This window comes from Meriones unguiculatus, chromosome X, assembly GCF_030254825.1.
Source record: "Meriones unguiculatus strain TT.TT164.6M chromosome X, Bangor_MerUng_6.1, whole genome shotgun sequence".
Lineage (NCBI taxonomy): Eukaryota > Metazoa > Chordata > Mammalia > Rodentia > Muridae > Meriones > Meriones unguiculatus.
Window position 1 is genome coordinate 124202441 of NC_083369.1, and position 14703 is coordinate 124217143.

A 14703-nucleotide genomic window follows, 5' to 3' on the forward strand; every position below is an offset into this window, starting at 1 on the left:
GAAATGAGTAAAACCTTTAAATTATAGCTGCATTTGCTATATGTTGCCAAAACTCTAATTGACCTGGGTGTCTTAGATTTGCTTTTCAATGGAATATATATCTCTGTGATTAATTTTGAGATGTTCCCCTGTTTCATCTAGCATAGTGCCAAGGACATAGTCCATAAATACCACTTGATGCTGTGGAGCAGAGACAGAGCTAGGCCAGGGCAAGAAATACTAAAAATCAGAATATACCAAGGAAGGGAGGGGAAAAAGAAGTATATAAAAATGCCACAGTTGAATGGGAGGTATTCAGTCAGGACTTGATGTGTTCTGGAACAAAGGCTGCTAAAGTTCACCAAGTAGTCTCAGCAGTACCTCTATTCTCTCAGCTCTCTCATTAGATACAGTGGTTCTAGGAAACTCAAGACAATTGTTCCTTAGTGTAGCAATGGTATGTCTCCTTGTTGTTAAATACCACCAATTAATACATTCATTTTGCTGTCATTTATCATCTGATGCAACTTAATTTTGGAGGCTGTGGGCACCAGAGTTCCATAACCCTGGTTTCCTTTTTATAAAAATTTATTTTATTTTATTAATTACAGTTTATTCACTTTGTATCCCAGCTATAGTCCCCTCCACCAACCCCTCCCAATCCCACCCTCCTTCCCTCTTCTTCTCCTATGCTCCTCCCTCAGTCCAATAATAGGGGAGGTCTTCCTCCCCTTCCATCTGACCATAGTCTATCAGGTCTCAACAGCACTGGTTTCTTTGCTTTTTTTAAAGCAGTTTCTATTTTGCTGTGTCACTTAAGATACAAAGAGAACACTAATCTGCTTTTATTGAATAGTAATTTTGTGCCAAGTATTGTGCTAGCTGCTGTCACATCAATGACACTTTATAAAAATCTAATAACACCCTTCTTTGTCCATTTGCTAGAACAAAGAAAAAACCTTGAGACTTAGAACAGTCAGTTCCACAAGTCAGAATTCTAGAAGTTCAAGTCTGTCTGCCTGAAAAGCTAATAGTCCCAAGTATTACACTATATTATCTGATGACATTTTAATTAATAACAATTAACAAACAACAACAGCAGCAGCAAAACAAGGGACCAGAGAGATGTCTTAATGGGTGTAGGTATTTTCTGCCAGTCTTGATGAGCTGGCTGAGTTCAATTCCTGGAACCCACGATGTAGAATGAGAAAGCCAACTTCCTCTGATCCCTATATGTGCCATGATATTTATGTTTATATTCACATGTACACATACACATACACACTCAGACTGATAATAAACAAAGATTAAAAAGGACAAATGCAAATACAAGGAAGTCCACATTTACTCAATGGGCTTAGCATATGATTTATTCATTATACAATTTCAGTTGTATGATTGATTTAGGAAGTGTATCCTAATCACTGAAATGTTAGTATAGTAATTGATTCTGGCTGCTAGAGTTCAAATCTCAATTTTATCGTAGTAGTTGAGTGAATAAGCAGTCATTTAACATAAGTTGGCCAGTTTTATTGATTACAGTTTTATATAATACTTTACAAAATGTAAACAACACAGTATTGTGGGGACTGCCTAATGTAATTGTGTGAAATACCATGCCATGTCTGGCATACAATTGTTGATCACCATATTTTAGGTTACTCTCCTCTTTAATATTTTTGTGATGTCAAGACTACACACCTATAACTTTCACTTGAGGAACACAAAGTGTTCATAAAATATTTTTTGCAAGCAGATATCTTAAAAAAGACTGTTAAGGTGGGTTTTTCCTTTGAGTCTGGACAAGATCAGCTACAAACTCTCATGTAAAATAGATTTTAAAATAAGCTAGAGATGTAAACTCATAAGTGAGTTGTGGTCAGTGTGGGAACTGAGGAAGTATTGATGGGTAATGTAGCTTAATGTTCTTGTGGGACTCCCATTAGTTAGAGTGGAAGATATCTCTGACTCTTTTGCCTGCTCCTGGGACCCTTTTTTTCCTACTGGGTTGCTTCATCCAGCTTTGATATAAGGGTTGTGCTTAGGCTTATTGTAACTTGTTAAGCCTTGTTTGGTGGATATCCCTGGGAGGCCTGCTCTCTTCTGAAGTGAAAGGGAGGAGGATTGGATTTGGGGGAATTGGAGGGGGAAGGAGAAGAGAGGAGCAACTGGGACGTAATGTATGAGAAAAGATTAAGAGAGTTGGAGGAGGGGTTGATGAGTGAGTGTCTCTGCTTCTTAGCTGTCAGAGCCAAATTGTGATGTCATTTAATTTTTTCGCTAGACTAATTTTTTGCAGTTGGCAACAAGTATTTGGTTTGGGATATTGGCAATATCAGCACAGCCATTTCAAAACAAGCAAGGTGAGGGTAAGAGAACAGAAGTGACTTGAGCAAGGGCAAACAGGAAGAAAATAAATAAAGTAGCATAGTCCAGTCTCCTGATTTTCTTTCTTTCTTTCTTTTTTCTTCCTTGCGGAGCTTTCAAGCAAGTAAGTACACTTAAGGTGTCCTCTTTACAGAAACTTGAACTGTTAGTTCTATCAGGTTTTGGCAAACTGTGATTGATTCAGAAAACATGAAACATTTTGTTCAAATAAGCATATTTACTTATTTTTACTTCTGTTCCACTCTTAACATTTGTATCTTAAGCTTTAGCAAATTCATTTTGTTGGTTCCTGTGGAACTTCATGATTTGGTTCTTGAGTCGTTGAAATCTTCCACTGGGATGTTTGTTTTTGACATATATACCTGGAATCCCAAATGGCTAATGACCCTATTTCATTCTACCAGTCAGTCTTGGGAAAGCTCAAGGATGTAATTTGTGCTTAGGTTTTAAAAATTAAAGTGAGGATAGTATAACCATTGCAGTAGTTTCTGGTATTTCTTTTCATCAGGAAGCTTTGATTTTCTATTCTTGGTCATGTGGAATGAATGTGCCCCTCCCCAACCCTCACAACTCATTGCCTTTTGGAATACTTTGTCAGTCCTTATATTTTGGATAGGATCCTTTTATTTTGGCTGAAGACAAAAGAAATTATTTCCCAGTCCTTTCCCTTTTACTTTGTGTGGTACTTTTGAGGAACTTGAGGGATTTGAACTTCAAACTTGAGTTTGTGAAAGTTCTTTATGGTGCCCAAAGGTGGAATACCCTGATTCTGAAATACAGCCATTATTTTGTTTTTACCGTGCCCAATTTAAAGCTTCAGCAAATCCCCTCTGTAGACCAGCAGTTTAGCTGTCACCTTTCTTTGCTGCCAACCAGGCCAGAGGTAAGGTTGTGGTGGGAGGCTTGCAGCTTGGAGGTACCTGGAGATCTGTGCTCAAAAATGCTTGGTTTTCTGTGCTCAACATGCTTGTTTTTCTGCATGCCAGGGGAATCAAGCTCCGGAGTTAGGACCTCCAGCACCTTTACAAGCTCTTCTTTATTCACACAACAGATGAAAGTCTATGTTGCACCTTTGGTTATAACAAGTATCATTCACAATGCTTCAAAAGTGAAGCAGAAGAGATTTGTCATGGCCCAGCAAGTGTGTGATTAGAAAGAAAGCCCACAGCTGGGCAAGATGCTGCATGCCTGTAATCACAACACTCAGGGAGGCAAAGGCAGGTGGATTGTTGTGAATTCTAGGCCAGCCTGGTCTGCAGAGTGAGTCCAGGACAGCCAAGGCTACACAGAGAAACCCTGTCTTGGAAAAAAAAAAAAAGGAAGCCCACTTATTCTCTCCTATTCTCCGCCTACTGTCCTGTTTTCTCTCTCACGTCTTCTAGCTTCTTTTTCCTTTCTCCCTTAAATAGTCCTTTTGGTCTTATGTATTAGGCAGGTAACCTTTTGTGTTTCATATTATCTATTTTCCCCCTTGATTTAAAACAGATTTCAGATAAATTTTTAACTTGCATTTTCAGTAAAGGCAATGGTATTTGAAAGAATAATTAGAAACTTTCTTTCTTATTGCATTATTTGGTCTAAGCACTTGTTTGAAGTCACAGATGGTACTGGAGGGGGCCAAGATGAGCTGACATCTGATATTTCTTCTACTTTTTTTTTTTTGGCTGTTTCACATTTTTCTCATGTGGACAGACACACACTTGGATAACTACCATACAGATGGAAATCAGGACATGTGGGATTTGGCTGAACCAGAGGTCCCCAAACATTGCCTGGATCATTTAGTACCCCAGGTGTGGCCACCCCAGGACTTCATGTGCTAAAATTGTGTCCCAGTATAAGCCAGCTGGTCACTGTATATATAGTATCAAGGCAACTTGGAGCCTTAGAAAGCATGACTTTGGATTTTTACCTTATGGATGTACACTTAATCAACTCAAATCTTTCCTCCATACTAAGCATAGAAGATGAACCAGAAAAATAGAAAGATTTAACAGAAGGAGATGTTTATTTTTAAATAGCATTCTAGATGGGACATAAACTCAGAGCCTATAAAAGAAAATGGACAAACTTTCTAGAAAGGCAAGAGAGAATTAGGGGTCTCCATTTTCTTTGTCAAACTTCTGATATGCTATGGGTTACATTTTAAAACATGTCTTTTGAAAAAAATCCATCTCTGGGACTTCTAAGAATAAACAATGGCTCTAATTTTAAAATTTGAAGAATTTGAACAATGCTTTTAAAAATTATATTGGTCCCTTCTTTTTATTTACCTTATGTGAGAGAGGTGCTTCACTTCAGTCATTTAAGTAGGAGCTGGTTCATAGTGCAATAATAATGACCGTATACAGTTGCCCATCCCTTTGCAATTTACAGAAGAGCCGTATCCAATATCTTATTAGCTTTGTATGATACTCTTGTGAAGCAAACAGGATATGTACCTTCATCTCCAACTTATAAATAAGGAAGTTTAGGCTCAGAGAAATTATATTCCTTATCGGGTACCACAAAGCTGTAGAAGTAGAATCCAGGGTTCACTGAAACCCACCCCTAGATATCTGTCCCTTCAAGTGTGTCATTTTCTCCATGAGAAATTCCTTCCTTACTGTTTCTATTCAGAGATTATTTTAAAAATCAGTCTAAAGAAGTATGCTTCATTTTAACAGATGAACAAAACCAAGCACTTCCAGATAATGATTTCTTAAGGTCACTTATCAAATGAGTCGTGCATATTGCCTTGTCTTTTCAGCTCTACTTTAAATTAATTATTTTTAAATGGACTTTTTTTTTAGGGTTAAATAGAGGCACAGAAGTTGTATGATTGATTGATTATAGGTGTTGAAGCTGCACCCAGAGAATGGGAATAGGAAGAAAAAGTTGGTTTAAAATAATTAGCTTCTTGTGTTTTTGTTAAGAGATGTCATGTTCAATAGAATTTAATTTCTTTATACTTCCTTTGCATTCAGCTTTTTAAATATAATTCTTTAGGGAAAGCAACAAATATTCATTCAGAATGTTGATTTGTCAGGGACATGAGTAGCCAGAGGAAAGAGAAAGTAGAGGGGTGACTTTCTGTAACCTGGAAATGTGGATGTTATTTTGTTTGAAGCTGCGAGCTAAGGTTTCTTTTAAGACATGCAAATCGTAAAGTTCTGATTTGTCAACTGCATGCTGTTTCTTTAGGCACTGATGTAAGAAATCCCGAACGAATTCTCCAATGAACATACTGCTAATTGCTTCTCCACCTGCTCTCTAGCCTCCCCCACCCCACCCCCTCCTCTCTCAATTCAGCCTATAAGTGTCCGTCATTGGAGATGGATGGTGACACATGCAGTAATAGCAATTCATAAAAGGCAGTTCCAGCCCTTGTCTTCAAGGCTCCTGGATTTTCCACTGCCTGCTTTTGTGTAAGTGAAGTGGATGGAAGTGCTACTGGCATCAGAATCCACCTCCCCATGCTCCCGTTGCTAGAGCTCAGTTGCTCGGCTGGAGCTGAGCTTAACAGAAGCATCGGATCTGAGCCAAACTGTGGCTCTGTTTTGGCCCCCCTCATGGGGGGGTGGGTTAGGGATAGTGTATAGCAGGGTCTTAGGGTCTTTTGACTTTTCTTTTTGAGGAGAGAAGAGGGTCAGGAGAGAATAACTCAGGGTAGGATATAACGTGAAACAGTTCCCCGAAGAGTGTCACAATGTTCCTGGTACAATATACAGGTATAGTATGTTTTATTTTCTGTGAAATTTCCCTCTGGTTTCAAAGTGAATTTCTTTCTCTTCTTTTGCTTCCTATTCCTGCTGGACTGAAAGACAAATGAGATTCTGATAAGCTAAACAAAATAGCTGCATAAAACTCGCCTGTCCCTAGCTATGTGTGTGGTAGATTGCTGTGTGAAATCTGGGTTTTCTGTTCAATTGGTAGTTATGATCCCTTAATTGTGCATGCCTTTCTGCTGTATTCTTGTATTGAATTTCTTAAGCCTTACATCTGCAACTGGTCATATTTAACAATGCCTACAGTGTTTGTACACAAGACAGTGTTTTGGAAGGAAAAAGCAATTTTTAAACTTTAGTATGTTGTTTTTCTCCTGAGTTTTTAAGGTGCTGTATTTGTTAATTGGTTGTGTGGATTTTCATGTAGTTAAGAGTGAGGAAACTTCTAATGGGAAGTATTTCAGAAGCACATCTTTTATTCAATTTATTTTCCTTTCAGTGTTGAATTTAGGCTGATGAATATCATGTATTATTGTTTATTCTCCTGGTAGAAACAAAAACGTGCTGAAAACAGCAAGGCTAAAAATGCCATCCCTAAGCCACTGTGTTGTAACTTATCACTGGATCTAAAATGTTCCTTAAGTATGTGTTTAAGCTTTCAGAAAAATATTGGTGCATACTAGTGAATTTCTGGGCACTGGTCAGACACCTCTGCATGTTGTTTTAAAGGCATGTTATACAGCTGTTGGATGAGAAACGACCCTTTCAAATAAGAGACTTGGAGAAAGTTTCACTTTTCTGATTGAATGGAACAGAAGCTTATCTTCTCTTGCCACGTGTTTTCCCATAACTTTGGATATCATTTATTGTCAAGGACTTTCATCTCCATTCTTGCTTCATTCTTAAAAGAATGTGCTTCTGAGCTGAAAAGCTAACAGATCATATTCTGTTTTGATGCATGGTTTGACAGTTGATTTCACTCCTCATTAATTGGGTAGCATGCAGATGATGTGGAGAAAGGAGTGAGTGACAGTATTTCAAGGTTGCATTGAAGAGCATACAGTGAGCCTTGGACCAACAGCTGCTGAACTGAATTGTCTGCAATTAAAGCAACAGCAGGTTTGTGTAGTCTCCCTGCAGCCCATTTCTTTGAATTAATGTCTTTGGTTTCCTTCCTGGCTATCACTTGGTTTGTTTCTCTAAGAGTTGGAAAGTTGTGTTTGCTAGATGTTTTCTCCATATACTAGTGCAGGTGTGACTTCTAAAAAGCTGTATCTGCACATTTTAATGTGACAAGTTGCTGAGGTTGTTTTTCTGTGGTTAAATTCAGAGCTGTCTCATTTTTCACTATAAATTCAATAGATATATTATCATAGAAAACATTGTTTTGTTCAATACATAGAGGTTTCTTGTGTGCTGGTAATACCAGTTTAGATGTCTGGCAGTGAAAAATACTGAACTTTGTTATGCTCCTGGAATTACTGTATCTAGAAAGAACTTTTCAGTTTGAATACAGTGTTTACAATTAAAATAAATGGTGACATCCCCTTGCTATCTATCAATTCAAGTGCACACATGAACAATCTTAAATTCAACCAGGTGGCCTTAATAACTACATTTTATTTGTGTGTTAGTAATGGATACGTTTAATTCTTTAATAGTTTTACTCTATTAAAGCTATAATTGGAATACAGTTGTTGGGTCACAGTAGATATGTAAAACATTTCAACCATGATCTAACTCATATTCTCAGTTTAAGCTCCTATCAGTCTTGTGTGGTAACAGTAGCTATGTGGTCTGTACTTTATAGGTAAGAAAACAGACTTAGAGTCTAAGTAGCTAGCCTGAGCCTGAGAATCAGAGTATAAATGTCTTCCACCAACTGAGTGGCAGAGCCCAAACTCATAGGTTAAATCATATGATTTTCAAAATATCTGTGTTTATTTTTTTCTCCCTTATACTATATTACTTCTCAGAAAATGTGTCCTAGAAAAATTGGACTTCTGCTATTAGTTGTGAAGACTATGTTTAGTTATTTACAGAAACAATATATTCTTTGATAACGTACTAGTGTTTGATGAATTTACATACCAATATGAATGAAAGTAAAAATTTGAAAATGTGAGGAAACTAGTCTAATTTAAAGATTAATGTAAAATATTTTTCCTCTGATATAATAATTTGTTGTAATATTTTGCTTAATGGATGTATGAAATAGTTTTCATAAGTGTGTATGTAATATCCTGGCTATGAATGTGAACTATTATGTTTTCAGAATTAGAATACTTTTATACAGATACCAGTAAAAAATATGTAGGCGATTCTCCTATCCTCTTCCCCTCCCTGTTCAGCCCTTCCTCTCTGTGTTCCTTACTCCTTTCTCATCAGTCTTCCCATCTTTTAAAAGTTCCCATTGAAAGTTCTCAAATAGATTTTTCAATTGGCTTGTTTTACTGAAACGTCATACTCTGTGTACCATCAAAAATAGGGGTCCTGCTTAAAACTGTGTTAGAAATTCAGCAAATGGATCCAGACATTGAGGTATTCATACTAGTTCTAGCTTTCTGAGCATCCTTTTCTTTAAAACCTTTTTAGGATACCTGGTGGTGGTGGTGCACACTTTTAATCCTAGCTCTCATGGAGGCAGAGGCAGGAGGATCTCTGGAGGCAGAGGCAGGAGGATCTCTGGAGGCAGAGGCAGGAGGATCTCTGTAAGTTTGAGGCCAACCTGGTCTAAAGAGTGAGTTCCAGGACAGCCAAGGCTACACAGAGAAATCCTGTATCAAAAAGACAAACAAACAAACAAACAAACAAACAAAAACAAAATAAAAAAACTCCAAAACCCTTTTAGGAGACATTGTTCCATCAGCTTATTGCAGATCCCATGTACTGGTGAAATGACTGTGTGCTTATGCCACACACAATTTTCTTATTTTGATAGTTTTCAACAATGTTATTAAGGGAATGAGTCAAGTCATGCATGGTGGCATTTACCTGCAATCCCTGCATTCCAGAGGTAGGGGCAGAGGCTTGAGAGTCACCACAGGTTTGAGAAAGGCCAGCAATACAGAGTGAGGTTCTTCTTCAAAGACCAAACAAAACAACAGTAAAGAAAATGAATCCAAGATAGGACAAATAATGCTATTTGTTCATTCAACTTTTAGAAAAGTTGAATATGAAGATGGTGAATGTCTTTATTGCTTCAGTCACCATGTGTTTACAATTTATCATCATCTAAGATTTTGTCTTTTTTTAATTAAATTTTTATTTTTTAGTGTTAGTTACAGATTATTAACTTTGTATCCCAGCTGTAGCTCCCACCCTCATTCCCTCCCAATCCCTCCCTCCCTTCTCCCTGCCCCTCTCCAAGTCCACTGATAGGGGGGAGGTCCTCCTCCCCTTCCATCTGACCCTAGTTTATCAAGTCTCTTCAGGACTGGCTGCAATGTCCTCCTCTGTGGCCTAGCAAGGCTGCTCCTCCCTCAGGGGAGGGGGGGAGGTCAAAGAGCCAGCCATTGAGTTCATGTCAGAAATAGTCCCTGTTCCCATTACTAGGGAACCCACTTAGATAATGAGCTGCCATGGGCTATATCCAAGCAGGGATTCTAGGTTATATCCATACATGGTCCTTGGTTGGACAATCAGCCTCATAAAAGACTCTGTGCACAGATATATGTTGTCCTTGAGGAGCTCCTGTCCTCTCCAGGTCCTACTAAATCCCCCTTTTTTCATATGATTCCCTGCACTCTGCCCAAGGTTTGGTTATGAGTCTCAGCATCTGCTTTGATACACTGCTAGGTATAGTCTTTCAGAGGCCCTCTGTGGTAGGCTCCTGTCCTGTACTTGTTTTCTCCTACTTCTAATGTCCATCCCATTTGTCTTTCTAAGTGAGGATTGATCATATTACCCGGGGTCCACCTTGTTTAGCTTCTTTAGGTATACAGATTTCAGTATATTTATCCTATCTTATAGGTCTAGTACCCACTTATAAGTGAGTATATACCACGTGTGTCTTTCAGCTTCTGGGATACCTCACTCAGGATGATCTTTTCTACATCCCACCATTTGCCTGCAAATTTCATGATTTTCTTATTTTTAATTGCTGACTAGGATTCCATTGTGTAAAAGTACCACAATTTCTATATCCATTCCTAAACTGAGGGACGTCTGGGTTGTTTCCAGGTTCTGGCTATTATGAATAAAGCTGCTACAAACACGGTTGAGCAAATGTCCTTGTTGTGTACTTGAGCCACTTTTGGATATATGCCTAGGAGTGGTATAGCTGGATCTTGAGGAAGCGCTATTCCTAATTGTCTGAGAAAGTGCCAGATTGATTTCCAAAGTGGTTGTACAAGTTTACATTCCCACCAGCAATGGAGGAGGGTTTTCCTTTCTCCACAACCTCTCCAGCATGTGTTGTCACTTGAGTTTTTGATCTTAGGCATTCTGATGGGTGTAAGGTGAAATCTCAGGATTGTTTGGATTTGCATTTCCCTGATGACTAAAGACTTTGAGAATCTCTTTAAGTGTTTCTCTGCTGTTGTATATTCTTCTACAGAGAATTCTCTGTTTACCTCCATACCCCATTTTTTTATTGGATTACTAGATTTGTTGCTGTTTAACTTCTTTAGTTCTTTTATATATTCTGGATATCAGCCCTCTATCATATATAGGGTTGGTGAAGATCCTTTCCCAGTCTGTAGGCTGTTTTGTTCTGATGTCAGAGTCTTTTGCTTTACAAAAGCTTTTCAGTTTCATGAGGTTCCATTTATTGATTGTTGCTTTTAGAGCCTGTGCTGTTGGTGTTCTGTTCAGGAAGTTGTCTCCTGTGCCAATGAGTTCTAGGCTCTTCCCTCTTTTTCTTCTAACCGATTTAATGTGTCTGATTTTATGTTGAGGTCTTTATCTACTTGGACTTTAGTTTTGTGCAGGGTGATGAGTATGGCTCTATTTTCATTTTTCTGCATGTAGACATCCAGTTGGACCAGCACCATTTGTTGAGGATGCTGTCGTTTTTCCATTGAATGGTTTTGGCTTCTTTGTAAAAAATCAAGTATCCATAGTTGTGTGGGTTTATTTCTAGGTCTTCTATTCTGTTCCATTGATCCACCTTTCTGTTTCAATGCAATACCATGCAGTTTTGATTACTATTGCTCTGTAGTACAGCTTGAGATCAGGGATGGAGATACCTCCAGTTGATTTGTTGTTGTGCTGGATTATTTTGGAAATTCTGGGGTTTTTGTTTTTTCACAAGAAGTTGAAAATTTTTCTTTGAAGGTCTGTAAAGAATTGTATTGGTATTTTGATGAGAATTGCATTGAATCTGTCGATTGCTTTTGGCAGAATGGCCGTTTTTACTATGTTATTTATGTCTTTAGTGTATTTTAAAGTAAAGTAAAATATTACTTTCTCTATTTAAATGAGGAAGATATAAATGAGATTCGATAATTTAAAAAGTAAGGAATTTGGGGGAAGGTCAGGATTACAGAACGGAGAGTTGGGAAATCTTAGGCATGTGATTGGAAAATTTCTTATGCAGTTAGGATCCCTGAACAATACCCCTGTTTTCTACCAGAACACATACTGATTCCTTTATGTGGGAATGAGTCTACTAAATTTAAATGAAAAAGATTTTATTGGGGCCTGTTGGAAGAAATTGCATTTAAAAAAATTGGTTAAGGAAAATGAACCTTGATCTGTATAATGGTCATGTTGCTGCATGGACCCCAAGAGAAAGGTAGTTTCTGACTTGAGCTGTGCAGTATTATAAGTGTGAGCTGTGTGCTAGATTTCCTCAGTATGCCTGCCAAGGGTATATTAGTCAATTAAGGGGCAGGCCTTGCATACTCAAGACAATCACTGAGAATACTTACAAATGTAATCGCTTATTATTTAGAAAAAACTAATATACTCATTAAAAATAATACTCAAGGTCTGGCAAGATGGCTCAGCGGGTGAAAGTGCTTGCCACCAAGCCTGATGCCTTGAGTTTGATCCTTGGGCCTCACATGACGGAAGGCAAGAACCTATTCCTGCATATATTATTGCAGTCTGTCATCTCATCTCCACATACTCCATGTGGTACACGCCCATCCCTTCCAGAAAAGTAAACATATTTTCAAAGGAATCATAATCAAGGTATGCTGTTCATGCAGGAACATTTAGGCTGCTTGCTAAACAGTATTAATGACATATTTGAGATATTGCACACATGCATTTAAGGGTTACTGTGCATAGTACAGTTAAGTGTGGGTTCTATACCCATCTATACACATAAGATCTAAAATTCACTGGATGCTTACAGTGTATCAGGTCAGTGTTTTAAATAAATACCTTGTATGTATGGGGCCAGTCATCAACCTTTATAATACTTCCGTTAGGCATATAGCACTAGTTCCACTTAAATGTTTAAAAAACAGAGTCACGTATCTTTTTCTTTTTTTTCTTTTTTCGTTTTTCTTCTCTTGGGTTGCTTGAAGATCTCCATGGGACTCTTTTGGCCAACAACTATTGAGTATAACCCAGCACAGACTTTTAAGTAACATGCTTAGCAGGTTTTGAAATTACTAGGCATCAAAATTAAGGTTTTTTTTTTTTTAATTTCTATTGTTTGAGACATGGTCTTACTTTGTACCTCAGGCTGGTCTCAAATGTTTTATGTCCCACAGACTATCCTGCTCTTACCCTGCTCCTGCTTCTCCCCTCTCAAATACAGGGTTTATCAGGTACGAAATACCAAGTGTACCGTATAGCCTCGAGATTTGATCACTGAAAGTTTGGTCCAGAGCCCATGTTCTTAACTACATGTCGTATGAGGGGAATCTAAGTGTGCTTTGTTGAAGAAGCTATGTGTGCACTCAAAAGCTAGTATTTGATTGTCCATGACTTCAGAATGCGTAGGTGGTATAGAATCATCTGCTCACCAGACCATTGAAAACTTTTTTTTTTTTTTTTTTTACTTTCTTTCTGATCTCTGTCATGGATAATCTTTATTTACAGAGTTACAAAGGATGGATCACTGAGTACTTGGCAGTTTCTAAATGATCATGTTCTTTTTAAGATTTTCAGTTTTATTTAAAAAATGTTCATATTTTGTTGCTTTTCTCTTGATATATAGCTTTTTGCAACAAGACTATTTCCAAGTAGATCCTAATTTTTCTTCCATGCAGCCAAATGACCAATCATAGCACATCATCTCAGCTTCTCCTACCTGCCCACTACCTTTTATACCCAGATAGTATAGTTTCCCTAAATGCAGGTCTTATATGATCACTTTTGCTTCTCAAAGATTTTTGCTAAAGAATTTTTTCTTTAAACTGAAGAGACATTCCGGGTAATATTTAGTCACATCCCAGCCACCCAGAATGCTTTTATACCCTGAGATTACACCATACAACTCTATGTATACCTTATTTATTTATGAACTAGACTACTCTGGGTCACCTGGTACACTCCATATTTTAAAGCTCTTGTGATTCTTCCATGCTGTTTTTACATTTAAATGACCAACTTTCACATCTCTAGCAACTTTAGAATCACTTGACACTTAAGAGTCAGCTCAAATCACAGCTGTTACTGTATTATAATACTTATCTTTGCTCTGACTTCCCCTGGTAGTCTGAGTTCCTGAAGTCACTAGCTGTGTTTTTACCCATCTCTTAGCACACAGTTTACTGTCTCACACATAAGCATTGACATATAATACTAGGCTGTCTGCAGCTGTACCAAGGTTTTCCCCATCTCCTACTAGCTAGCTAAAGTTTCAGAATCTTTTCAGAGCGAAGAGTTCCAGAATTTTCAGTTATTCAGGTATATATTATGGGTAGGTAGATGCTTCTGCTTTGCACAGATATTCTGGAATATTCTGTCCAACAAAGTTTTTCCTGCTGCTTGATTTTTTTCCTTCTCTGTACTTAATCTTTGCATAGATTCATCGTACCTTGAATATTTCCTTTGCCTTTGGAGAGCAATTTCTATTTTTACATAGAAAAATGTTTATGTACTACTATGTATATACAGTAATATATATGAACTCAAGAAAATAAATCAGTATATATATTTATAAAATTGATAAACACAGACATACACACATATAAAATGATAATTAGATTTTCCCATTTTATTATGTTAGGCAAAACTTTTAAAATTTAAACTACATTTATTTTTAAAGGTATATTCCTCTACTGTCCATACTTTTATTTTCAAACCAGTACATAAAAGCCAAAAAAAATATTACCAACTAATGGGGTACCATGTAAATTAATGTTAACATATCCATATATTGTGTAATGTTCAAATTACATAAATATATCTATCTACATAAACATTATCATTTATTTCCTTTTGTGCAGTGGCAAAGTTGTTTGCTTTATAGTCCAGGTTGATCTGTAGCTTGCTATGTACTCTAAAGTAACTTCTATTTCATTATTTTCCTGTGTCAGCCCCCTAAGTGCTAGGATTACAGGTTTAGCCACAAGGCTTGACTCATTTATCATTTCTTTATGGTGAAAACTCCTTCAATTTTGTTTCTTCCAGACATTTTAGATATACGACACATAGTTATTTCCTTTGGCCTCTTTATTATGCAGTAAGACGCTAAGTATCTTTATCCATACTTATAATTTATCTC

General features: G+C 37.4%; 1 protein-coding gene across 6 annotated transcripts in view; it reads left to right on the forward strand.

Moving 5' to 3' along the window:
- Positions 1-14703, forward strand: part of Enox2 (ecto-NOX disulfide-thiol exchanger 2) — a 319919-nt gene that overhangs the window by 16622 nt on the left and 288594 nt on the right. For 2 of the 6 annotated variants that reach the window (XM_060374475.1, XM_060374477.1), the window contains exon 1: positions 5655-6077. The exons of the other annotated variants lie outside the window; for them this stretch is intronic. In XM_060374475.1, coding sequence (XP_060230458.1) covers positions 6056-6077 — 22 coding nt within the window. In that variant the 5' untranslated portion in view covers positions 5655-6055. Of the gene's footprint in view, positions 1-5654; positions 6078-14703 lie in introns of those variants that run through there. 6 annotated transcript variants of the gene reach the window in all.